General features: G+C 42.1%; 1 protein-coding gene across 4 annotated transcripts in view; it reads left to right on the forward strand.

The window, feature by feature from the left end:
- Positions 1-1,018: 1,018 nt before the first annotated feature.
- The window catches only part of FBXO25 (F-box protein 25), a 68,828-nt gene continuing 43,868 nt past the window's right edge, over positions 1,019-25,978 (forward strand). Inside the window, exons 1-3 of one of the 4 annotated variants that reach the window (XM_058524875.1) lie at positions 1,961-2,067; positions 2,584-2,648; positions 9,405-9,545. In XM_058524875.1, coding sequence (XP_058380858.1) covers positions 9,412-9,545 — 134 coding nt within the window. In that variant the 5' untranslated portion in view covers positions 1,961-2,067; positions 2,584-2,648; positions 9,405-9,411. Of the gene's footprint in view, positions 1,088-1,960; positions 2,068-2,568; positions 2,649-9,404; positions 9,546-25,978 lie in introns of those variants that run through there. The other 3 variants (XM_058524870.1, XM_058524871.1, XM_058524874.1) reach the window with 3 other exon arrangements.

Consider the following 25,978-nt stretch of genomic DNA (forward strand, 5'->3'; position numbering starts at 1 on the left):
CAACATTACCAACTTCAGTCCAGAACCCCTTTTTACATTATTTTAAAAGCATGCGGTCAAAGAACACTATTGTAATAAGCACAGCATAATTTATAAAAATATTTTTCCAAAGTATGAATACCTGCTATATGCTTCCTGCAATGTGTTCCAAATATAAAAACATGCATTTTATAATGAAAAATATTAAGATCAAATACTTATATACTGTTCAGTATACACCAGGCACTGTTTTAAATATTTTTCCTATGTTAACTCATTTAATTCTTACAAACATCCTGCGAGGTAAGTACCACTCCTATCTCCATTGGACTCGTGGGGGAAAAGGCACAGAGAGGTTAAGGCTTTACTGAGTCCACACACTCGCCAGCAGCCCATCCCGGATCCCAACCCCAGCAGTCGGGTTTAGAGCTGGGGATCTTATCAGCGTGATCCGAACTCTGCCGCCTGATTCAGCGACCTTGCTCCTCATCCCTCCCACTGTCCCCCACATTCTTTTTCCTAATTGGGAAAAAAACCCACATGCTGAAGCAGGGCCTCCAGAACACTGCCAACCCTCTAGAAAGATCTAAACAGTATTCTAAATTGTTTATAAATAGAAAGCACTTGAGCCTTAAAGGTAAGTATACAAGATAATGAGGTGCACAGGAGGTTTGGGGGCAAATCTAAGCCGCATTCCCGAAACTCAGATTGCGTCTGGGGCCGTGGTTGGGTTGGACAATTGAGCAGGTTGGGATCCGAGAGTCTGCGCATCTGAGCAGCCCAGACGGCCAGCGGGGGCCAGGCCCTCGCCCGCTCCTCTGGTAGGAACACACGGTGCATGGGGCCGCTTCCGGCTTCTCCGCGCCCCGCTCACTGAGCACGCGCTGGCAGGGGCGGGGAGCGGGGGGCGGTGGCGCCCAATGTGCATGCGCGCGCCGCCGGCCTCGGGAAACACGGTAGCAACAAGGGCCCGAGGAGCCCCGCCGACCAATCAGCGCGGCCGGAGGCGGGACTTCGCCGCCGCGCTCCTGGGACCGGGGAGGGCGACTTCCGGCAATAAACCCTGCGGCGCCGGCGTCAGGTGGGGACCGAGGTGTCCGCGCTCCAGGTGGGGACCGAGGTTGTCCGCCCTCGAGGTGGGGCCGGGGGCGTCGGCGCTCCTGGTAGGGACGGGCTCGAGGTGGGCGTCCGCGCCCCAGGTGGGGACTGAGGTGGCAGCGCTCCAGGTGGGATGGGCACCATCGGCCCCAGGTGGGCGCGCGGGCTGTCGGCGCTCCAGGTGGGGACTGAGGTTGTCTGCGCTCAGGTGGGCGGGGGGGGGGGGGCGTCGGCGCCGCAGGTGGGGACCGAGGTTGTCCTCGCCCCAGGTGGGCAGGGGGGCCGTCGGCGCTCCAGGTGGGGACGGAGGCGGTCTGCCGGCAGCACGGCTCGGCCTCTGGTGGGGCGCCCCCGCGCGCCCTTCCCGCCCACCCCCGCAGTGTGGGCCTCGCTCTCGGCCTCCCTCTCGACCGTTCGGGGCTCCTCCCTTGCCTCGATCTGCCCCTCGGCCCCGGCCCCTTGTCCTCGCTCTGGGGGGACCCCTGGCTCGGTACGACCGCTCTTCTGCAGTCCACTTTGTGCCTCGTCTACGGCCTCCCCTCCCTTTCTCTGCTCCTCGTTGGCGGCTCCCGTCTCCTTTTCAATGCCTTCCTGACTTATTTCTCTTGCAGCTGACGCTCCTGAATTTTGCATTCTTCACTTCACAGTAAGCTTAGTTTTCGCCTGTTTTCCAACCGAATTTCATCTTTCTCTTAGGCCTATTCAAACTCATTTTGAAAACTCAGGAATTTAGAGAATCATCTCTTTCCCTGTGAAGCCCTTTTTTCTTGCCTCCTCCAAATCCTTACCATCCAGCCCGTATCAGAAAAGACACATTTTTTCTTATTCTTTCATATTACATTTCTCTCTCTCTTTTTTTTGCATGTTCTCTATTTCCATGAAGCATTTGTGATTATCTTGCACGCCTTCTTACGGTAAATCTCATTTCTCATTCTCAGCCCTCAATTTGCCATTTCTTGATGGTGGTCTCGGTCAGATTCTTCCACACTTGTAAGTGTATTCATCGTTTGTCTCTAAATTATTTGGAATTTTCTTGTAAGGGAAAGAAAGCAATAAAAAAGATCAAATGCCTATCAAATTGAGGACCATTCTTTGTTATCTCAGAACAATGAAAATTATTTTATCAAAATTTATGATGATGGGCCAGCCGGGTGGAGTAACAGTTAAGTTTTCGCCCTCTGCTTTGGCAGTCCCGGTTCGCCAGTTCAGATCCTGAGTGCAGACCTACTCACCGCTCACCAAGCCATGCTAAAGCAGTGTCCCCCATAGAAGAACTACAAGGACATACAAATAGGATATACAACTATGTATTGGGGCTTTGGGGAGAAAAAAAAGAAAAAGAGGAAAATTGGCAACAGATGTTAGCTCAGGGCCCATCTTCCTCAAAAAAATTTATGATGAAAAATAAGAAATAAAGGGAAAAGAAGCCCCTTTGCCAGTCTTTTTCTCTGAACGTGAAACTGCCTGACTTATTTTCGTTGTGATTTGTCTGTTTCTTGTGTACAGTATGTATAGCACCAGCTCTTGCTCTGCCCTTATAGTTTTTATTGAAGATCAACTTAATAACTGCTGTAAGTACTGGTTATTCCATCTCTTTTTCAACTAACTTAAACACAAAGAACAAAATTCATGTAGCCTCTTACAATTTATTAGTTACATTTCTTGTCCTGTTTTCCTTGTCTTAGCGTTTTTATGTTTAAGTCAGTCATTACTTTAAGTCGTGTCTGGTGATATACATAATATAAAGGAAAAAGTGTAAAAAAAAAACCTGGCAATGTTATGACATCTAGTTTCATAGTGTGTTCAGGAATTGCTACTATAAAAATAGAGTGATGGAGCGAGGACCCTGGAGTGAGATTCCGTGAGCATCAATCCAGGCTCCACCAAACTTTTGGCAGCTGTTTCTTCATCTATAAAATAGAGACAAACCTGTAACATGGGTTAACATTTCTACCTTGTAGGGTAGGTTAAGGACTAAATGAGGTAATACAGGTAAATTGTTTAAGGTAATGCTTAACCCATACCAAGATCTAATAAAAGTTTGCTGTTATTATTATCGTTAGTTAACGAAAGTATGCTTGTTGAAGGAAAGACATTTCTTGGTTAGTTCTGACTCGCTCATGTCAGGAGTTTCCACTGGCAAATGAACTTCATGAAGCCCTGTTCTGCAGTGCTCCACCCCCCTGTCTTCCCTGTGCTCCACCCCCCTGTCTTCCCTGTGCTCCACCCCCTTGTGCTCCCTGTGCTCCACCTTCTGTCCTCCCTGTGCTCCACCCCCTGTCCTCCCTGTGCTTCACTCCCATGTCCTGCCTGTGCTCCACACCATGTCCTGCCTGTGCTCCACCCCCATGTCCTCCCTGTGCTCCACCCCATGTCCTCCCTGTGCTCCACCCCCATGTCCTCCCTGTGCTCCAGCCCCATGTCCTCCCGTGCTCCACCCCATGTCCTCCCTGTGCTCCACCCCCATGTCCTCCCCGTGCTCCACCCCCATGTCCTCCCTGTGCTCCACCCTCATGTCCTGCTGTGCTCCACCACCATGTCCTGCTGAACTCCAAGGTCATGTCCTGCCGTGCTCCAGCCCCATCTCCTGCCGTGCTCCACCCCATATTCTACGAGTGCTCCACCCCCGTGTCCTGCTGTGCTCCAACCTCATGTCTTGCCATGCTCCACCCCCATGTCCTGCCCGTGCTCCACCCCCATGTCCTGCCGTGCTCCACCCCATGTCCTGCCGTGTTCCACCCCCACATTCTACAAGTGCTCCACCCCGTGTCCTGGCCGTGCTCCACCCCCGTGTCCTGCCGTGTTCCACCCCCGTGTCCTGTTCGTGCTCCACTCTCGTGTCCTGCTGTGCTCCACCCCCATGTCCTGTCCGTGCTCCATCTCCATGTCTTGCCAGAGCTACATCCCATGTGCTGCAGTCCTCCACCTTCATGTCCTAACAGTGTTCCACCCCGTGTCCTGTAGTGCTCCACCCCATGACCTGCGGTGTTCCACCCGTGTCCTGCCATGTTCCACCCCCATATTCCACAAGTGCTCCACCCCCGTGTCCTACCGTGCTCTGCCTCCATATTCTATGAGTGCTCCACTCCCGTGTCCTGCCATGCTCCACCTCCATATTCCACGAGTGCTCCACTCCCGTGTCCTACCGTGCTTCGCCCCCATATTCTACGAGTGCTCCACCCCCGTGTCCTACCGTGCTCTGCCCCCATATTCTACGAGTGCTCCACTCCCGTGTCCTCCCATGCTCCACCCCCATATTCCACGAGTGCTCCACCCCCGTGTCCTACCGTGCTTCGCCCTCATATTCTACGAGTGCTCCACTCCCGTGTCCTGCCGTGCTCCACCCCCATATTCTACGAGTGCTCCACCTCCATATTCTACGAGTGCTCCACCTCCATGTCCTGTTGTGCTCCAAGTTCATGTCTTGCCTTATAAAACAGAAATTAAGGGAAGATTTACAACAGTTTGGCCTCTGATGTTCTGTGATATCAGTTGGCATAAAATGTGTTCCAACTGTTTCCCTACTGAGTAGCCACACTTTGAGTAATTGTTCTTAGACATTTAATAATTTTCAACAGTAATTTCTATTTTTTGTTTTTTATTTGGAAATTGTCACAAGAAAGGTAATTTTAATTAAAATAAATTTATAAAACCCCAGCAGTTCAGGTCTCTTAGCAGAACAGATAAGTAAATTCTCATAGAAAGTGATGGGTCCTGATCATTCCAAAAGTTTAGTAGTACTGTTTTCCAGTTTGCAAACTTAGGTGCTTTAGATTGGGAATGTTTTTGAAAATTTGAGACTCAGGCCTTTCAAATTGCAACTTGTGTTTTTTTTTCACTTTTTGCTTTCCCCCACGACGTCTTTTTTGTTATTGTTTAATAACTCTACTACCAGAGTCTGTGCCTTAGTTCATGAACTGTATAAGATTATACTTTAAAATAAATGTGATTGTAATCCAAAGAGCATGACATGACAATCTATGGAATCAATCTACAGTGAAACAAATCTTTTCCTCTGTGTTGGAAAGAAAAACCTTGGAAATGTACTATTTTTTATTTCCATGATCCATTTAGTTGCATTTCACTCCTTCCAGCCCATGGAAATACGGACACTTAGCAGCTGAAAAATTCAGGCCAACTATATTCATTTCTCACAGAGTTGTTAAAGTCAAAATGAATTATCTGTAGAGTTTAGTGATTGCCGAAGAATTGATTATCTCCCTGGAAACACCAAGCCGAGTCCTAACTTTACGGTGGAAACTGAGTAAGTGTCACAGGGGTTGTTGGTGAGGCCTGACTATAAGTGTGTTATATAGTGTCTGAATAGATGGTACAATGTTTGTGTGTCATTAAGCTTTAAAATATTTTGTCAGCTGAGGTGTCAGTAAGAAGTTTCTGTTGCCTAATGAGTTGTACTTTCTGCCTCCGTTCTCCCATTCAGTCTGTCCTGCAGGCCCTGGCCAATTATGTTCAAAACTACACTGCTCATGTCGCTACATTGCTCGAAACCTTTTAATTATTTAGAGAATAAAGTTCAAACGCCTTTTATTTTCAACGTTCTCTGTGATCTGGCTTCTAATCACCTTTCTTGGCTTCTACCTACCAACCTTCCCGTCGATTTCTCTGTTTCAGCCAACCCATTCTGCTTATTATTCTCAAATGTGTCACCTGTGTTCCATCTTCTTGTTTTTTCCCCACCACTTCTGTGGTTGGTACTTTTTCATTTTCATTGTTTCTCCGTTCACTTAAGGTCTAACCATGCATTAAGGCCAAGCTCATGTCCTAGTTCTCTTCAGAGGTTTCCCAGATGGTTTACTTTTTGCTCTGAGTTTCTTTAAGTTATTCTCTCTTTATAGTCGTTCCATACTCACATTACAGAGTGCACATATGTATGTATTTACATATATTTACATACGTTATTGTGTGTGGGTTTTGCTGTTGTTTTTAGTCCCTCAGCTACAGGGCACACCCTAGGGCAGGGACACAGCACAGTAACACATTTAGTCTGTGCTTAAATCTTTGTCATAGAAGTGATCCTGTATTTGGTCTACTTAGCAATATTCTGCACAGTTGCCACTTTTTTTTTTTTAACACAGACCTCTGAATTTTTAATCAGTTTAATCAAATTAAGACAGTTTTAATCTGATATTGAGAGATACTTTGGCAGTTGTCAGAGATGGTTCTAACAGACATTTTTCCCTTGTATGTGTTTTACGAGACGGTATTTGCCACCTAAGCATCATCTGCCACATCACAGTGCTTGCCTTCCTTTGTAGGGGTTTCTCTGGCCTGTATGTGGAGCTTCATGAGTCAGAAAATCAGATGCATCTGTTAGAGGCCATCTTAGATAGTTCTGTGGGTTGACTGAATGTGATGGTGGCTTTTGCATTTCAAGGTGAGCAGCTGTTGTGAGATGAGTCTGTAAGACGAGGCTTATCAAAATAGTCCTGAGATTTAAGGAATGATTTTTATCTTCTGAAGCAAGAGTTTAAGTGAATTCAATATGTGACTGAAAAAGATGTTCTAATTATAAGTTAGTTTACAAGGTGTTGAGATCCTCGTGCGTACAAATGCAAATGACTTCACACGTTTCATAAACCAGTTCAGGAACTGAGCACTTGTGGTTGACTCAGGAATGTTGTTGGAGACTTATAGTTTCCTTCTGAACTTGTTTTTGTCTCTTCTAAGCCAATACAAATGCCTACTTAATAGCCTGTTCTTTGTTAGTTATAGTAAATGTCGTTGGGAGATGGTATTTGAACACTTTCATCTCTCATGTACTCTATGATGTAAATATTCCACATTAGTGAAGTACCCAAAGTCTGTTTTGGACATGAGATTAATATAACCCACTACTCTATTAAACTATCTTTGACTGAATTATCAGCTACTTTTTTTTGTAGCTAAATTCAATGTATACTTTTCAGTTCTTACCATACTGGCTTCTTTATAACGTTTTCCTTTCTGTTGATCATGTGTTTCTTAAAGTACATTCTTCTCTTGACTTCTACTTTCCTCCCTACCTCTCTGGCTCTCCCTTTTCTGTTTGCTTTCTTGGCTCATCTCCATGTGCCTGTCCCTTAAATGTCAGTGTCCCTCGGCTCTCGTCTTTTCTCATGCTGTATACGCTCTGTCTGTGATATCAATCTCATGGCTTTGATTACTCTCTAGTGCTGATGATTTTCCTGTCTCTGCAGCCTTACTCTCTCCTGAGCCGTGGATCTGTAGATGCATGCGTTCATTGTTTATTGAGCTTCTTTTGCCTGCCTGGTATTGTTCAAGGTAATTGGGATACAGAGTTGAACAAGATGTTGCATTTCTTGGAGGAAGACAGACAGTAAACATACAGTAATTTCAGACGGCACTTGTTGCTGTGAAGACACTAGGTAATGGCAGAGAGACTGACGGGAGTGGCTGGAGAGGGAGGGAGAGAGAGCTGTTTGGATCAAGTGGTCAGGGGAGCCTTTCTGGGCGGTGACATTTTGCATCAGCAGCGTGAGCATCCAAGCCAGTTCTTAGACCTCACTGTGCATGAGAATGACTGGTGGACCTTTGAAAAAATACTTAACTTAGCAGTCACCACAAACATTCATATTTAGTTGGTCTGGGATGGGGCTAAGCACTTGTGCTTTTTAAAAGCTTCCAGGACTGTAGCGTTAATGCACAGCAGGGGTCAAGAACCACTGATCAGGAGGAAGGCAGTTCCAGGCAATGGAGGAGCTAGTATTCAAGGTCTTGCTCTCACCAGATTGTAAGCTTTATGAAGGTAACAGTGTCTGTTTCATCATTTTTAAGTCATAATTTTTGTACCTGGAATCTAGTGTAGTGCCTGTCACACAGGCATAGCAAACCCAAGAGGCATGTCCGAGACTGAAATCGTCTCTTGTGTCTGTATTCCTTTTCTCAGAGCCAGGAGCCAGAAATCAAACTCTGGATGCCTTTGGCCCCACTTCCAGCCTGCCTGGCTTTGTTGCGTGCCCCTTGGCCTTCCCCTGGGATAGCTCAGAACATTGCAGCTGGCTCCCCCGGAGTCAGTGAAGGAGAGAGCAAGAGGGAGAACGCACCAGACGGAAGCCCCGGATTGCTGTTTCCCTCGACCTCCTAGGTATTTCTAGAGTCTCTTCTGCCTCTTCCTATGCAGCCACTCTCTCACCCTCTAGAGGCCGGTATTGAGTAGCCTCCAGTCCTAGCTCTGGTCTCCTCCAGGTGCCCTGGAAGAGTGGACAGTCCATTCTCCGCAGTGTAGCCCTCAGTTCTCTGTGAAGCTCAAATCTAATGGAATCACTTACCTGCTGAAGTCTGTCTCTTTCTTGGCTCCTCGTTGACCTGAGTAAAGTCCACTCCTTTGACTTGATCTCTCCGTTAGTCACTTCTCTGTTCTTTCTTTCTTTTTTTTTTTTTTTGTGAGGAAGATCAGCCCTGAGCTAACATCCATGCTAATCCTCCTCTTTTTGCTGAGGAAGACCGGCTCTGAGCTAACATCTATTGCCAGTCCTCCTCCTTTTCTTTCCCCAAAGCCCCAGTAGATAGTTGTATGTCATAGTTGCACATCCTTCTAGTTGCTGTATGTGGGACGCGGCCTCAACGTGGCCGGAGAAGCAGTGCGTCGGTGCGCGCCCAGGCTCCAAACCCGGGCCGCCAGTAGCGGAGTGCGTGCACTTAAGCGCTAAGCCACGGGGCCGGCCCCTCCATTCTTCTAGCTGCTCCCCACTCCCTCTCTTACATGGTCACGCCTAACGACGGGGACACATTCTGAGAAATGTGTCGTTAGGCGATGTCGTTGTGTGAGCTTCGTAGAGTATACTCGCACAACCCTAGATGGTACAGCCTCCTACACACCTAGGCTCTATGTACTAATCCTGTGGGACCACCATCATACGTGCGGTCCGTTGTTGACCAAAGCGTTTTTATGTGACATGTGACTGTAGTGTAAGCTGAACGTGAATATGTTTCACGTTAAGTTGCTTCTAATCTAGAGCGAAGGGAGTTTTCTCTGGTATAATACTCCCTATTCTTCCTCACTCCCTGACTCCTACTTGTTCCTCAGGTATGAGATGTCACCTCTGGTAACCCTTTTGTGACATATGCAGTATTGGGCTAGTAAATCTACCAGTACTTATCCTGTCTTATCATTTTAGTACAACTGAGGTACTATGTTTTCTTCACCATTTTATCTCCAATGTCTAGCCAGCATTTAAAGCATATGCAGACATTTAAATATTAGGTAAGAACTTTATTCATTAAAAGTAATGAATAAATGTTCTAAATGAAAAGAAACTTTGGTTAATTACACATACATTTTTAACATAAACTAACTTCTTTTATAGGATAACTATGCCATTTTTGGGTCAGGACTGGAGATCTCCTGGATGGAGTTGGATTAAAACAGAAGACGGCTGGAAAAGATATGAATCTTGGAGTCAGGAACTTGAGAGAGAGAATAACCAGTGTAACATCAATCACAGCATGTAAGTTGTAGTTAAGCAGAGCCATGTCGTTTGACTGCTTAACGTCTAGGGCTTTGTCTATTTTTCAGATCACTGCAAAGCTCTATCACTTGTAATATGGCTGAGAAATGCCGACACCCAAGACTGGCCTGAGAAAACAAGTTATGTAGCTGCAGACTGAGCCTAGTACTCACACAGATGCTGCTTTCTTCTTTTTATTTAAAACATTTAATCCTTACAGTATGAGAGATAGGTGTTGTTATTAACCCCACATTATAGCTAAGGAACTTGAGGAAAAAGAGATACAGTTTTGGCAGTGTTATGTCAGAGACCACGATAGTAGTTGGCTTACACAAGACAGAAATATAGTTTTCTCTGTCGAAAACCTGAGTTGGTGTAGTGACTTTGCTGAGGGATGGAATGACGTTCTGTTTTGTTGCTGTGCTCTCCCAAGAGTAGCCTTGTCTGCACGGCCCAAGGTGCAGTGTTGCCCACCACATCTGCATTCCAGTCGGTGGGGTAGAAGAGGAGGAGGGCGTACATGTCATGTCTGCTCACTCCTCATTGGCTAGAGCACTGGCCGAGGGGAGGCTGGTAGGGGGTTGTGGTCGTTCGCCTACATAGCCATGTGTCCAGATCAGAGTCAGAGGTGGCGTGAACACACAGCGGGGTAGAGGGCCATGGAGTGGTAGCCAGTCCTCTCCATCGGATCAGAGTCAGAGGTGGTGTGGACACACAGCGGGGTAGAGGCTGTGGACTGGTAGCCAGCCGTCTCCATCAGATCCGAGTCAGAGGTGGCGTGGACACACAGCGGGGTAGAGGCTGTGGACTGGTAGCCAGCAGTCTCCATCAGATCCGAGTCAGAGGTGGCGTGGACACACAGCAGGGTAGAGGCTGTGGACTGGTAGCCAGCAGTCTCCATCAGATCCGAGTCAGAGGTGGCGTGGACACGCAGCAGGGTAGAGGGTGTGGAGTGGTAGCCAGCAGTCTCCATCAGATCCGAGTCAGAGGTGGCGTGGACACACAGCAGGGTAGAGGCTGTGGACTGGTAGCCAGCAGTCTCCATCAGATCCGAGTCAGAGGTGGCGTGGACACGCAGCGGGGTAGAGGCTGTGGACTGGTAGCCAGCAGTCTCCATCAGATCCGAGTCAGAGGTGGCGTGGACACGCAGCAGGGTAGAGGGTGTGGAGTGGTAGCCAGCCGTCTCCGTCACCAGTGGTGTGTGAGCATTTGGGAGGATTAGGAAGGTCTCAGGGCTTCTTCCTCAAAGTGTCTTCCTCCTAGTCATTGATTTTTCTGTATATTTTTATTTGGTATTTGCATAATTATTAGTTGTGTATTTTAAACTGATGGGTCTGTTTTTCTGACAGAAATTTAGTAGCTTTAGACTAGAGACTGATTTTTGCAGTATTTGAAGCAGAAATTCATTTTACATTTCAGGTTATAGGAAAGAGCACACGTAATACTTGTTGAACTTATGTTGTGGCATTTTTGCCATTCTGAATTTTGTTTGCTGTTGATGGCTCTAAAATACATATAAGGTTGGTATTACATATGCTATTAGTATTAGATAATTAATGCTGCATAGTTATGAATTTTCAAGGTTGTTTTTTATCTTACACTTTTTATAGCTAATTATTTAAAGTTGGTTGAGGGCCGGCCCCGTGGCTTAGAGGTTAAGTGCGCGTGCTCCGCTGCTGGCAGCCCAGGATTGGATCCCGGGCGCGCACCGACGCACCGCTTCTCCAGCCATGCTGAGGCCGCGTCCCACATACAGCAACTAGAAGGATGTGCAGCTATGACATACAACTGTCTACTGGGGCTTTGCGGGAAAAAAAATAAAATAAAATTATAAAAAAATAAAAATAAAAAATAAAGTTGGTTGAATATATTTGGAAATATTAGGTGTTTACATTTACACCAAATGTCCTATTAAATGCAGCGAGTCCTAAAAGTCACCATTTTAGGATGGATAAATAAGTTACAGAATGTCAGTTTAAAAGAACTGTAATGCATGAAATGCCATCTTACTGCTACTTCTGCACTAAGCAATTTGCCTGGATTTCTGTTTTGCCTCATGTATTCTTTTTCCTCTCATCCCAAACACGTTTAAGTGCCAAAGAGTTCATGTCCCTGTGCCACACAGACCCAGGGAATGCAGCCAGGACATGCTCTCCCTGCAGGTGACCCCCACGGCCTCTATTTCCTTCCCCTCCCACAGATGCTCCCCCTCACCCCTCCTGTTCAAACTTCAGGAAAGTCCTTTGAAATAGTAAGAGTTGCTCACTGAAGCCTGTCTGCGTCAGGTGAAGAGGTCCAAAGTCCCTCCTAAGACGGATGGCTGTTAACAGCCACTGTGAGCCCTCCCCCACTGGTGACGCTGGAGAATTAGCCCTCCCTCCTGCATCCTACCCAGTGGCCTCTCGAATCCAGGCACCCTCTCTCTCCCACTGCCTCCTTCTTTGTTCCTCCTCTTGCCTGTTCCCACCAAAATGCACATCCAGGCCTGTGGGAGAGGCCGTGATGACCCGGAGCTGCAGCCAACCTCTGATATTTCCTTCTTTCCATGGAAGAAAAAGCAGTTTACCTGTCAACCTAAAATTTGATAAAGACGATAAAACCACATATAACCATCGTTTTAAATCACCGTATAAAATTGCCTTATCTTCCTCCAGATGTCTTTGAGAAAAGAGCACTCCTAATCTTTGATTTAGAATGGGCTTTCTAACATTAGAAAAATTATTGTATTAAAAGTCACTTAAGCAATCCATATTCTAACTAACTTGGTTAATTTTCTTTTTTGTAAATGGGCCTGAAAATAGAAGACCTTTAACTATCCCCTGCTTACTTTTCACTTCACTTCATTTTAGAATTAAATGTTTGGAGGAAATAGGAAGTTATGCAGTTCAACATGGTCATTTCAGGGGCAGACAACCAGCTCATACTCTGAATCCTGATTAAGCTGCTCTTTCAAGCAATTCGTGATATTGTGGAAGTTGATGATAGAGCAGGTATTAATCCCTATTTTGAATACTTACGTCTCCATTTAAAAGATGTCTGGAACTTATAAAGTATTTTACTACAGAGCACAGTTTGATATACAGAGGATTCATCTTTCACCTCTTCTAAGGAAGTTTATTTAATAAGCTGTAGGTGCAAAAAAGAAGGTAGATTGGCTGTACCACGGATTGGTGGGAGGACAACCAATTCAGGATTCTAGTAGACCAGTAGGCCAGGCGAGGAATGATGAGTACTTACCCACGGCACTGTCTGTGCAGTTGGATGGGCTTAGGGGCAGAATCAGCAAGAGAGCAGGTGACACACTGGACAAGGAGAAAGGGGAGCCCTCAATCTCTCCGTTACAGTGTTGTTGCCACAAATTGTATGATTTTTGTAAGGGAAGGGCATTGAAGAAGAATGTCTACACGCTATATATCTTTAAGAATTCGTAGCATTTCCCATCAGACTTCAATGTTACTAGTACCTGTAGGCTCTGTGGAGGATGTACAAAGTTGCTCTTTGTCTTTTGTGAAATTTAATGAAGGAGTGTATGGTCAAATATATCATGTTTAGCTCTGTCTTAACAGTGACATTTCTAGGGATTTCTCCCTTTGCATTTAATTTATTAAATCTTTTCATCACATTTTTATTTACATCTCATTAAACATTTTGTTTCCTATCCAGATTTTGAATATTTTAAGGTTTGTTTTGGTTGTTTGGATCTCAGTGGGCATGGCAATGGAGGTCATTGTAAATTTGGGGCTTCATGAAAGTTATCTTCAACTCTAGTAGTTCCTAAGATATTCCCAAATAGTGGAATTCTATAAAAAGCATTTTTAAATTGTGGGTTCCCCCAAAGAAAAAGAAAAGAAGCTGCATTTTTGATTCCCTTATGAGAATGCAAAAATGGTCTCTGATCTCCATGACAGAGAATTCAAGGATCCTCTGGCCCTTCAAGTAAGAACTGTGCTCGCTAATTAATAGTACCTAGATGAGGAGACTTGCTTGTACCCATTTATTTAGTTAAATAAATACCCCATTGTCATTTTGGTGTTTTTCCCTTCAGATATTTAGAGTATTGTTACAGGTTTCAGTAAAAACCCAGATGACCTTTCTTTTTTTTTTTTTTTTAATAATTTTATTTATTTATTTATTCCCCTCTCCCAAAGCCCCAGTAGATAGTTGTATGTCATAGCTGCACATCCTTATAGTTGCTGTGTGTGGGACGCGGCCTCAGCACAGCCGGAGAAGCGGTGCGTCAGTGCGTGCCCGGGATCCGAACCCGGGCCGCCAGTAGCAGAGCACAAGCACTTAACCACTAAGCCATGGGGCCGGCCCTTTATATTTTTTCTTTAGTGACTAGAAAGAAAAGTGACTTAGAAAGTTAGCTTCAAAGTAAGACTCAGCTCTGTTTCAGGCAGTATTTGTTCTTACTGCCTTTTTAATTAATGATTTTGCTTGATTTGCAAATGCTTGTCTCTTTGTTTTAATATTGCATTTTTTGTCAATGATAAGCCAACAAAAAATCATAGAGCCCTGAAGTGTATAATATGAAAAGCGAACGTTCTTTCCTAGCTCAGACTGTAGTCTGCACAGGTAACCCAATGTGTGGTCGCTCTGTCTTATCCAGCTCTCAGAGTCTGCAAAGCATCAGTCTTTTCTCCAGCCCAAGCCCTCTCAGTGCCCAGAATGATTCCAGTGTCCAGTGTCAGCGGTCACAACACCCTGGCCTCTCACTACTTGACCTCCTCATTCCTAGGATTTCCTTCTCTTTTCCAGCCCAGCCACCTTTTGGTGGTCCAGAACCGTGAATTGAGGCATCCTGATCTTTAAACATAATCTCTCTCCTTCCGCCACCTGTCTACTGACCTGTTGTTTTCCCATCATACCAGCCCTCTCTTTTTCACGTCCCTTTTTGTCCAGCTCATATTCCATGATCCATTGTTTCAGTAATACTCTTGCCAGTACCCTAAACTTCCATTCCAATGTTTTTTTTAAGTATACCCACAGCAAATCTCAACCTTAAATGAACCGACGCATGAGCAGCTAGGAAATGCAAGGAAGAAAAATCTCACCAGAGAGCACAATGGGACCATTATAAATTCTCTCGTTAACTCGTCCATTCATCTGCTCGCTCTCCCCTGGTATTCACGGGCTCTTTCCCGTGCTCACTCATTCTTCACTCATTCAGTGGACCAGCACTGATGGACTGTCTGCTCAGTGCCAGATGGACCCTCAGTGCCGTCCAGCAGCTCAACTCGATGTGTTTGGTCAGCTTGTGCTCCCCCTCTTCATAAGCACTCTTTCAAACCTCCTTCGTTCTCCTCTAACTTCAGAGTCCCTTTGCGCCTCCACCGTCTCTTAGAAGACAGCCTCAGCTCCTGCTGCACCAAAGAATCTGAAGACGTCAGGCTTGTCATCAGAACCTTGGATTTTTAGTTTTCATCTTCATCGACTGTATCCTGAATCTTTATGAATTTTATCCAGAACACATGAGATATATGGATCAGACTTTTTTATTAATTACCTCATGGTGCACAGAGAGTGTGTTGGTCCTCCTTGCCCCAGTGCTTACCCCTGGGGGATGAGAGCCTATGGCAGACACTTCACATTGAGGGGCCAGAAAAAGATGACTTTTCTCTGCTGGTAGACAGGAAGGACGCAGCTGTCCCTTCCCTTCCAGCAAGGGCTCCTTGGAAACGGAACGGCCTGAGTCCCACCTCTGCCCTGTTGGTGTGTAGATAAATCCCTCTGAGCCAGACCTGAGATGCTTCTGGCTTTATTATTCCCGTGATGTTGTACCCGCTGAGTCTACACTGTATGTTAAGCATTTACTGTGTGTGTTCAGTGCTGGGATACGGCAGTAAATGACAGCAGACAGAAACCCATGCCCTGATGGAGCTGGCATTCTAATGGGACAGACAGCGGACTGACTGAGGTCCATGTGTGGTTTGTTGCGTGTAGGAAGTGCTGTGAGGGAAAAAAGCTGGTGCGGGAGGTGAGAATGTTGAGGGGTGGGTGGTGGTGTATGGCAGTGGCCTCCCTGAGCAGGCTTCTGTTGAGTGACACATTGGACACTGAGAGGGCTGGCCCGATGGACATCTGAGGGAGGAAGAGCAGAGACGCTGAGGGAGGGTGTGTCGCGCTCTCGGGGAGCAGCAGGGACTCCAGGATGGGGGGAATGAGGAGGCAGCTGGAGAGCAGACGCCAGTGTGAGCCAGGGCCAGACATGAAGGGCCTTGTTGGGTGTAGTGAGGACTTGGGCTTTTCTCAGAGCGAGATGGGGAGTCAGAGGTTGTGAGCAGAGGGGGTTTGTTCAGGCTTGTGTTTTACCAGGCTCGTTCTGGCTGTTGTGTTAGAATAGACTGCAGAGGCAAGGGCAGAGCAGACTACTTCTGAAGAGACTGCTATAATGACCCAAGTGACAGATGGTTGTAGCTTGGAGAGGGTGGGGTGATGGGCTGATGAAATCAGATCCTGTGTATATTCTCCAAGTAGAGCTGACAAGGTTTGCTGAGAGAGTGCATGAGTGGCGTGTAGGGAAAGAGGAGTCTAGGAAGATGGCCGGAAGGATGGAGTTCCATTAACTCCAGTAACGTCTGAATGTACATCTTGTACATGTGTGCACCGGGTTTTCAGGGGTCTCTGCCTAGGAGTGGAATTGCCAGGTAACAGGGCAGGCATATCTTTCATTTTCCAGTGAGGTGGTATCGATTTATGCTCCTGTTACCAATGTATGTTCATCTGACTACACAGTTCTTCCTTTTCTCCCTGCTTTTTATTTCTTGGAAGTAGTTCCATGTGTGTACATGTTGATTTACCTTATTTTTTTATAATGCTGTATTTCATTATATGGATATATCGTAACTTACTTACCAGAACTCCCAATGATAGTATTTTCTTTATTTCTCATTTTTTTAGTTGAGGTATAATTGACATATAACATTATGTTAGTTTCAGGTGTACAACATAATGACTCGATATTCATATATATTGTGAAATGATCACTACAAGAAGTCTAGTTAATGTCCATCACCATACATAGTTACAAAATTTTTTTCTTGTGGTAAGAAGTTTTAAGATTTATTCTCTTAGCAACCTTCAAATATGCAATACAGTATTATTAACCATAGTCACCATGCTGTACATTACATCCCTATGACTGACTTATTCTATAATTGGAAGTTTGTACCTTTTGACCCCCTTCACCCATTTTGACCATCCTCCACCCACCATCTTTGACAGCCACCAATCTATAGTCTGTTCTCTGTATCTACGAGCTTGGTTTTTGTTTTCTAGATTCCACATATAAGTGAGGTCATAAGGTATTTGCCTTTCTCTGTCTGACTTATTTCACTTAGCATAATGCCCTCAAGGTCCCTCCATGTTGTTGCAAATGGCAACTTTTCCTCCTTTTTTGACTGAATAATATTACATTGTATCTATATACACCATATTTTCTTTATCCATTCATCCATTGGTGGACACTTAGGTTGTTTCCATATCTTGGCTATTGTAAATAATGCTGCAGTGAATGGAGGGGGGGGGGACATATATCTTTTCAAGTTAGTATTTTTGTATTTTTTGGATAAATACCCAGAAGTGGACTTGCTGGATTATACGGTAGTTCTGTTTTTAGTTTTTTGAGGAACCTCCATACTGTTTTCCATAGTGGCTGCACCAATTTACATTCCCACCAACATGCACGAGGGATCCCTTTATTTACTCCACATCCTCGCCAACACTTGTTATGGCTTGTCTTTTTGATGATAGCCATTCTAGCAGCTGTGAGGTCATAGCTCACTGTGGTTTAGATTGACATTTCCCTGGTGATTAGTGATGCTGAGCACCTTTTCCTGTGCCTGTCGGTCGTCTGCATGTCTTCTGTGGAGAAGTGTCTCTTCAGATCCTCTGCCCATTTTTTAATTGGATTGTTTTTTTGCTGTTGAATTGTATGAGTTCTTTTTATATCTTGGATAGTAACCCCTTATCAGATATATAATTTGCAGATAATTTCTCTCTTTCGGTAGGGTGCCTTTTCATTTTGTTAATGGTTTCCTTGCTGTGCAGAAGCTTTTTAGTTTGGTGTAGTCTCACTTGTCTGTTTTTGCTTTTGTTGCCAGATCCCAAAATTCATCACCACAACCAATGTCAAGGAGCTTACTGCTTGTGTTTTCTTCTAGGAGTTTTATGGTTTCTGGTCTTATAGTCAAGTCTTTAATCCATTTTGAGTTAATTTTTGTCAGTGGTGTAAGATAGTGGTTCAGTGTCATTCTTTTACCTGTGGCTGTTCAGTTTTCCCAGCACCATTTATTGAAAAGACTGTCCTTTCTTCGTGGCTCCTTTGTTGTAAATTAATTAACCACGTATGTGTGAGTTTATTTCTGGGCTTTCTATTCTGTTCCATTGATCTATGTGTATTTTTTTATGCCAATACCATGCAGTTTTGATAACTATATCTAAAAATGAGGAAGTGGTTTCATAGTTTGAAATCAGGGAGGATGATGCCTCCAGCCTTGTTGTTCTTTCTCAGAATTGCTTTGGCTCTTCAGGGTCTTTTGTGGTTCCATATAAATTTTAGGATTATTTCTTCTATTTCTGTGACAAATGCCATTGGAATTTTCATAGGAATGGCATTGAATCAGTAGATTGCTTTGGGAAGTATGGACATTTTAACAATGTTAATTCTTCCAATTCGTGAGCACAGAATAGCTTTCCATTTATCTGTGTCTTCAATTTCTTTCATCAATGTGTTATGGTTTTCAGTGTACAAGTCTTTCACCTCCTTGATTAAATTTATTCCTAGATATTTTATTCTTTTTGATGCACTTGTAAATGGGATTGTTTTCTTAATTTCCCTTTCTGATGGTTCATTATTACTGTATAGAAATGCAACAGATTTTTATATATTGATTTTGTATTCTGCAACTTTACTGAATTTATTAGTTCTAACAGTTATTTGATGGAGTCTTTAGAGTTTTCTGTATATAATATCATGTCATCTGTAAATAGAGACAGTTGTACTTCTTCCTTTCCAATTTGGATATTTTTTATTTCTTTTTCTTGCCTAATTGCTCTGGCTAGGACTTCCAGTACTAAGTTGAATAAAAGTGATGAGAGTGGGCGTCCTTGTCTTGTTCCTGATCTTAGAGGAAAAGCTTTCAGCTTTTCACCATTGAGTGTGATGATAGCTCTGAGCTTGTCATTTATGGCCTTTATTGTGTTGAGGTACATTCCCTCTATACTCAACTTTGTTGAGAGTTTTTATCATAAACAAATGTTGAATTTTGTCAAATGCTTTCTCTGTGTCTATTGAGATGATGATATCATTTTGTCCTTCATTTTGTTAACGTTGTGTATCACATTGATTGATTTGCAGGTGTTGAACCATCCTTGCATCCTTGCAATAAATCCCACTTGATTATGGTGTGTGATCCTTTTAATGTATTGTTGAATTTGGTTTGCTGATATTTTGTTGAGGATTTTTGTATCTATGTTCATCAGGAATATTGACCTGTAATTTTCTTTTAGTGGTGTCCTTGTCTGGTTTTGGCGTCAGGGTAATGCTGGCCTCATAAAATGAGTTTGGAAGTGTTCCCTCCTCTTCTATTTTTTGGAAGTTTGAGAAGAATTGGTATTAATTTTTCTTTGAATGTTTGGTAGGATTCACAAGTGAAGCCATCTGGTCCTGGGCTTTTGTTTGTTGAGAGATTTTTGGTACTGATTCAATCTCCTTACTAGGAATCGGTCTGTTCAGATTTTCTGTTTTTTCGTGATTCAGTCTTGGTAGGTTGTCTGTTTCTGGGAACTTACCCATTTCTTCTCGGTTGCCCAGTTTGCTGGTGTATAATTGTTCATAGTCATCTCTTGTATTCCTTTGCATTTCTGTGGTGTTCTAATGTTTCTCTTTCATTTCTGATTTTATTTACTTGAGTCCTCTCTTTTCTTCATAAATCTAGCTAAATGCTTGTCAATTTTGTTTATTTAAAAAACCAGCTCTTAGTTTTCTTTGATCTTTTCTGTGGTCTTTTTAGTCTTTATTTCATTTATTTCCACTCTGATCTTTATTATTTTCTTTCTTCTACTAACTTTGGGCTTCGTTTGTTCTTCTTTTTCTAGTTCCTTGAGGCATAACATTAGGTTTTTTATTTGAGATCTTTCTTGTTTCTTGATGTAGACATTTAGAGCTATAAACTTTCCTCTTAGAACTGCTTCTGATGCATTCCTTAAGTTTTGGTATGTTATAGTTCTATTTTCATTTGTCTCAATTTTTTGTTTCTCTTTTGATTTCTTCTTTGACTCATTGGTTGTTCAGTAGTATATTGTTTAATCCCCACATATTTGTGAATTTTCTAGTTTTCCTCTTGTAATTGATTTCTACTTTTATACCATTGTGGTCAGAAAAGATGCTTGATATATCAATCTTCTTTTATTTATTAAGACTTGTTTTGTGGCCTAACATATGATCTATCCTGGAGGATGTTCCATGTGCGCTTGAGAAGAATGTATATTTTCTCGCTTCTGGATGGAATGTTCTGTATGTGTCCATTAAGTCCATCTGATCTAACACATTGTGTAAGGCCACTGTTTCCTTATTGATTTTCTGTATGGATGACCTATTCATTGATGAAAGTAGGCTATTAAAGTCTCTACTATTATTGTATTGCTGTCTGTTTCTCCCTCTAGGTCTATTAATATTTGCTTTATTTGTTTAGGTGCTCCTGTGTTGGGTGCATAAATAGTTATAAATATTACATCCTCCTGTTGGATTGACCCCTTTATCATTATGTAATGACCTTCTTTGTCTCTTATTACAGTCCTTGTCTTAAAGTCTATTTCTAATGTAGGCACCTTAGCTTTCTTTTGATTTCTATTTGCTTGAAATATCTTTTCCCCTCCCTTCACTTTCAGCCTGTGTGTGTCCTTACCTGTGAAGTGAGTCTCTTGTAGGCAGCATATAGATTGGTCTTGGTTTCTTAACCACTCAGCCACTCTACGTTTTTCGATTGGAGAATTAAGTCCTACATTTAAAAGTAATTATTGATGTGTGTGTAATTATTGTCATTTTGTTAATTGATTTGTGGCTTTTTTGTAATTTTGTTGTTCCTTTCGTCTTCTCTTGCTCTCTTTGTGATTTGATGGTTTTCTGTAGTGGTGTGCTTAGATTCCTTTCTCTTTATTTTTTGAATTTCTACTATAGGTTTTTGGTTTGTGGTTTCTACCCAGCTTACATGTAACAATTTATATCTATAGCAGTCTGTTATAAATGGATAACAACTTAAGTTTGGACACATTCTAAAGCTCTACATTTTTACTCTCCCCTCCTCGTTTTAGGTTTTGATATCACAATTTACATCTTTTTATCTTGTGTATTCATTAACAAATTATTCTAATTATAGTTATTTTTTACTACTTTTGTCTTTTAACCTTCATACTGGCTTTATGAGTGATTAACCTACCACCGTTACAACATTAGATTATTCTGAATTTTACTGCTTATTTACCTTTACCAGTGAGATTTATAGTTGCAAATGTTTTCCTGTTAGTAATAAGTGCCCTTTTATTTATTTATTTATTTTTTTAATTTTTTGTTTATTGCAGTAACATTGGTTTATAACATTGTAAAAATTTCAGGTGTACATCATTGTACTTCTATTTCTTCATGGACTACATCATGTTCACCACCAAAATACAATTACAACCCATCACCACACACATGTGCCGAATTATCCCTTTCACCCTCCTCCCTCCCCCCTTCCCCTCTGGTAACCACCAATCCACTCTCTGTCCCTATGTGTTTGTTTATTGTTGTTATTATCTACTACTTAATGAAGGAAATCATACGGTATTTGACCTTCTCCCTCTGACTTATTTCACTTTGCATTATTCCCTCAATGTCCATCCATGTTGTCACAAATGGCTGGATTTCATCGTTTCTTATGGCTGAGTAGTATTCCATTGTGTATATATACCACAGCTTCTTTATCCATTCGTCCCTTGATGGGCACTTAGGTTGCTTCCAAGTCTTGGCTATTGTGAATAACGCTACAATGAACAGAGGGGTGCATGTACCTTTGCAAATTGGTGTTTTCAAGTTCTTTGGATAAATACCCAGCAGTGGAATAGCTGGATCATATGGTAGTTCTATCCTTGATTTTTTGAGGAATCTCCATACTGTTTTCCATAGTGGCTGCACCAGTTTGCACTCCCACCAGCAGTGTATGAGAGTTCCCTTTTCTCCACATCCTCTCCAACACATATTGTTTCCTGTCTTGTTAATTATAGCCATTCTGACGGGCGTGAGGTGATATCTCATTGTAGTTTTGATTTGCATTTCCCTGATAGTTAGTGATTTTGAACATCTTTTCATGTGTCTGTTGGCCATCTGTATATCTTCTTTGGAGAAATGTCTGTTCAGGTCTTTTGCCCATTTTTTAATTGGGTTGTTAGTTTTTTTGTTGTTGAGATGCATGAGTTCTTTATATATTTTGGAGATTAAGCCCTTATCAGATGTATGGTTTGCAAATATCTTCTCCCAATTGTTAGGTTGTCTTTTCGTTTTGTTGATGGTTTCCTTTGCTGTGCAGAAGCTTTTTAGTTTGATGTAGTCCCATTTGTTTATTTTTTCTATTGTTTCTCTTGCCCGGTCAGATGTGGTGTTTGAAAAGATGTTGCTAAGACCGATGTGGAAGAGCGAACTGCCTATGTTTTCTTCTAGAAGTTTCATAGTTTCAGGTCTTACATTCAAGTCTTTAATCCATTTGGAGTTAATTTTTGTGCATGGTGTAAGGTAAGGGTCTACTTTCATTTTTTTGCATGTGGCTATCCAGTTTTCCCAACGCCCTTTGTTGAAGAGACTTTCGTTTCCCCATTGCATGTTCTTGGCTCCTTTGTCAAAGATTAGCTGTCCATAGATGTGTGGGTTTATTTCTGGGCTTTCGATTCTATTCCATTGATCTGTGTGTCTGTTTTTGTGCCAGTACCATGCTGTTTTGGTTACTATAGCTTTGTAGTATATTTTGAAATCAGGGAGTGTGATACCTCCAGCTTTGTTCTTTTTTCTCAGGATTCCTTTAGCTATTCGGGGTCTTTTGTTGTTCCATATAAATTTTAGGATTCTTTGTTCTATTTCTGTGAAAAATGTTGTTGGAACTTTGATAGGGATTGCATTGAATCTATAGATGGCTTTAGGAAGTATGGACATCTTAACTATGTTAATTCTTCCAATCCAAGAGCACGGAATATCTTTCCATTTCTTTGTGTCTTCTTCAATTTCTTTCAGAAATGTTTTATAGTTTTCCAGGTACAGCTCTTTCACCTCTTTGGTTAAGTTTATTCCTAGGTATTTTATTCTTTTTGTTGCAATTGTAAATGGGATGGTATTCTTAATTTCTCTTTCTGCTACTTCATTGTTAGTGTACAGAAATGCAACTGATTTTTGTATGTTGATTTTGTATCCTGCAACTTTACCATATTCGTTTATTACTTCTAAAAGTTTTCTGGTGGATTCTTTAGGGTTTTCTATATATAAAATCATGTCATCTGCAAATAGTGACAGTTTCACTTCTTCCTTTCCAATTTGGATCCCTTTTATTTCTTTCTCTTGCCTGATTGCTCTGGCTAGGACTTCCAATACTATGTTAAATAGGAGTGGTGACAGTGGACATCCTTGTCTGGTTCCTGTTCTTAGAGGGATAGCTTTCAGTTTTTCACCATTGAGGATGATATTAGCTGTGGGTTTCTCATATATGGTCTTTATTATGTTGAGGTACTTTCCTTCTATACCCATTTTATTCAGAGTTTTTATCATAAATGGATGCTGTATCTTGTCAAATGCTTTCTCTGCATCTATTGAGATGATCATGTGATTTTTGTTCTTCATTTTATTAACGTGGTGTATTACGTTGATTGATTTGCTAATGTTAAACCATCCCTGCATACCTGGAATAAATCCCACTTGATCATGGTGTATAATCTTTTTAACGTATTGTTGTATGCGATTTGCTAGTATTTTGTTGAGGATTTTCGCATCGATGTTCATCAGTGATATTGGCCTGTAATTTTCTTTTTTTTGTGTTGTCCTTGTCTGCTTTTGGTATCAGGGTAATGTCAGCTTCGTAGAATGAGTTAGGGAGCTTCCCCCCCTCCTCAATTTTTTGGAAGAGTTTGAGAAGGATAGGTATTAAGTCTTCTTTGAATGTTTGGTAGAATTCACCAGGGAAGCCGTCTGGTCCTGGACTTTTATTTTTGGGGAGGTTTTTGATTACTGTTTCGATCTCCTTACTGGTGATTGGTCTATTCAAATTCTCTACTTCTTCTTGATCCAGTTTTGGAAGGTTGTATGATTCTAAGAATTTATCCATTTCTTCCAGATTGTCGAATTGGTTGGCATATAGCTTTTCATAGTATTCTCTTATAATCTTTTGTATTTCTGAGGTGTCTGTTGTAACCTCTCCTCTTTCATTTCTGATTTTACTTATTTGTGCCTTCTCTCTTTTTTTCTTGGTGAGTCTAGCTAAAGGTTTGTCTATTTTGTTGATCTTTTCAAAGAACCAGCTCTTGGTTTTATTAATTTTTTCTATTGTGTTTTTGGTCTCTATTTCATTTATTTCTGCTCTGATTTTTATTATTTCCCTTCTTCTACTGATTTTGGGCTTTGTTTGTTCTTCTTTTTCTAGTTCCTTTAGGTGCATTGTTAGATTGTTTATTTGAGATTTTTCTTGTTTGTTGAGATAGGCCTGTATCGCTATAAACTTCCCTCTTAGAACCGCTTTTGCTGTATCCCATAAATTCTGGCATGTCGTATTTTCATTTTCATTTGTCTCCAGGTATTTTTTGATTTCTTCTTTGATTTCTTCGTTAACCCAGTCGTTGTTCAGTAGCATTTTGTTTAATCTCCATGTATTTGTGGCTTTTCTGATTTTCTTCCTATAGTTGATTTCTAGTTTCATACCGTTGTGGTCAGAAAAGATGCTTGGTATTATTTCAATCTTCTTAAATTTATGGAGACTTGTTTTGTGGCCTAATATGTGATCAATCCTGGAGAATGTTCCATGTGCATTTGAAAAGAACGTGTATTCTTTGGTTTTTGGATGGAATGCTCTGTATATATCTACTAGGTCCATCTGTTGTAGTGTGTCGTTTAAGGCCAATGTTTCCTTATTGATCTTCTGTTTGGATGATCTATCCATTGGTGTAAGTGGAGTGTTAAAGTCCCCTACTATTATTGTGTTACTGTCTATTTCTCTTTTTATGTCTGTTAATAATTGCTTTATATATTTAGGTGCACCTACATTGGGTGCGTAGATATTTACAAGTGTTATATCCTCTTGTTGGATTGTTCCCTTGATCATTATGTAATGCCCTTCTTTGTCTCTTTTTACAGTTTTTGTTTTAAAGTCTATTTTGTCTGATATGAGTACTGCTACCCCAGCTTTCTTTTCATTGCCATTTGCGTGGAGTATCTTTTTCCATCCCTTCACTTTCAGTTTGTGAGTGTCTTTAGGTCTGAAGTGTGTCTCTTGTACGCAACATATATATGGGTCTTGTTTTTTTATCCAGTCAGCCACCCTATGCCTTTTAATTGGAGCATTTAGTCCATTGACGTTTAAAGTAACTATTGATAAGTATGTACTTACTGCCATTTTTTAACTTTTTTTTTTTTTCTCAGTGTTTTAGTAGTCCTTCTCCGTTCCTTACTTCTTCTATACAGAATTGATGGTCACTTTAGTTTGACCTCTGTCTGAAAGCTGTACTCTTTAACTCCCCCCCCCTCCTTTTATGTTTTTGATATCATATCTAACCTCTTTTTTGTGCATTTGTATCCATTTCCCTCTTATCATGGAAATAGATAATTTTTCCTATTTGTGGTCTTCTCTTTTCCCCTTAAATCAGTCCCTTTAACATTTCTTGTAGCACTGGTTTTTTGGTGACAAACTCCTTTAATTTTTGCTTATCTGGGAAAATTTTGATCTCTCCTTCCATTTTGAATGATAACCTTGCTGGGTAGAGTATTCTTGGCTGTAAGTTTTTTCCTTTTAGCACTTTAAATATATCGTGCCATTCTCTTCTAGCCTGTAAGGTTTCTGCTGAGAAGTCAGCTGATAGCCTTATGGGGTTTCCTTTGTATGTAACTTGACATTCTCTTGCGGCTTTTAGGATTCTCTCTTTATCTTTAATTCTGGACATTTTGATTATGATGTGTCTTGGTGTGGGCCTCTTTGGGTTTATCTTGTTTGGGGCTCTCTGTGCTTCCTGTACCTGGATGTCTGTTTCCTTCCTTAGGTTAGGGAAGTTTTCATCTATTATTTCTTGAAATAAATTCTCTGCCCCCTTGTCTCGCTCTTCTCCTTCCGGGACACCTATAACACGGATGTTAGTGCACTTGATGTTTCCCAGAGGTCCCTTAGACTGTCCTCACTCTTTTTAATTCTTTTCTCTTTTACCTGTTCACC

The sequence above is a fragment of the Diceros bicornis genome, chromosome 29 (genome assembly GCF_020826845.1).
Source record: "Diceros bicornis minor isolate mBicDic1 chromosome 29, mDicBic1.mat.cur, whole genome shotgun sequence".
Taxonomy (NCBI): Eukaryota; Metazoa; Chordata; class Mammalia; order Perissodactyla; family Rhinocerotidae; genus Diceros; species Diceros bicornis.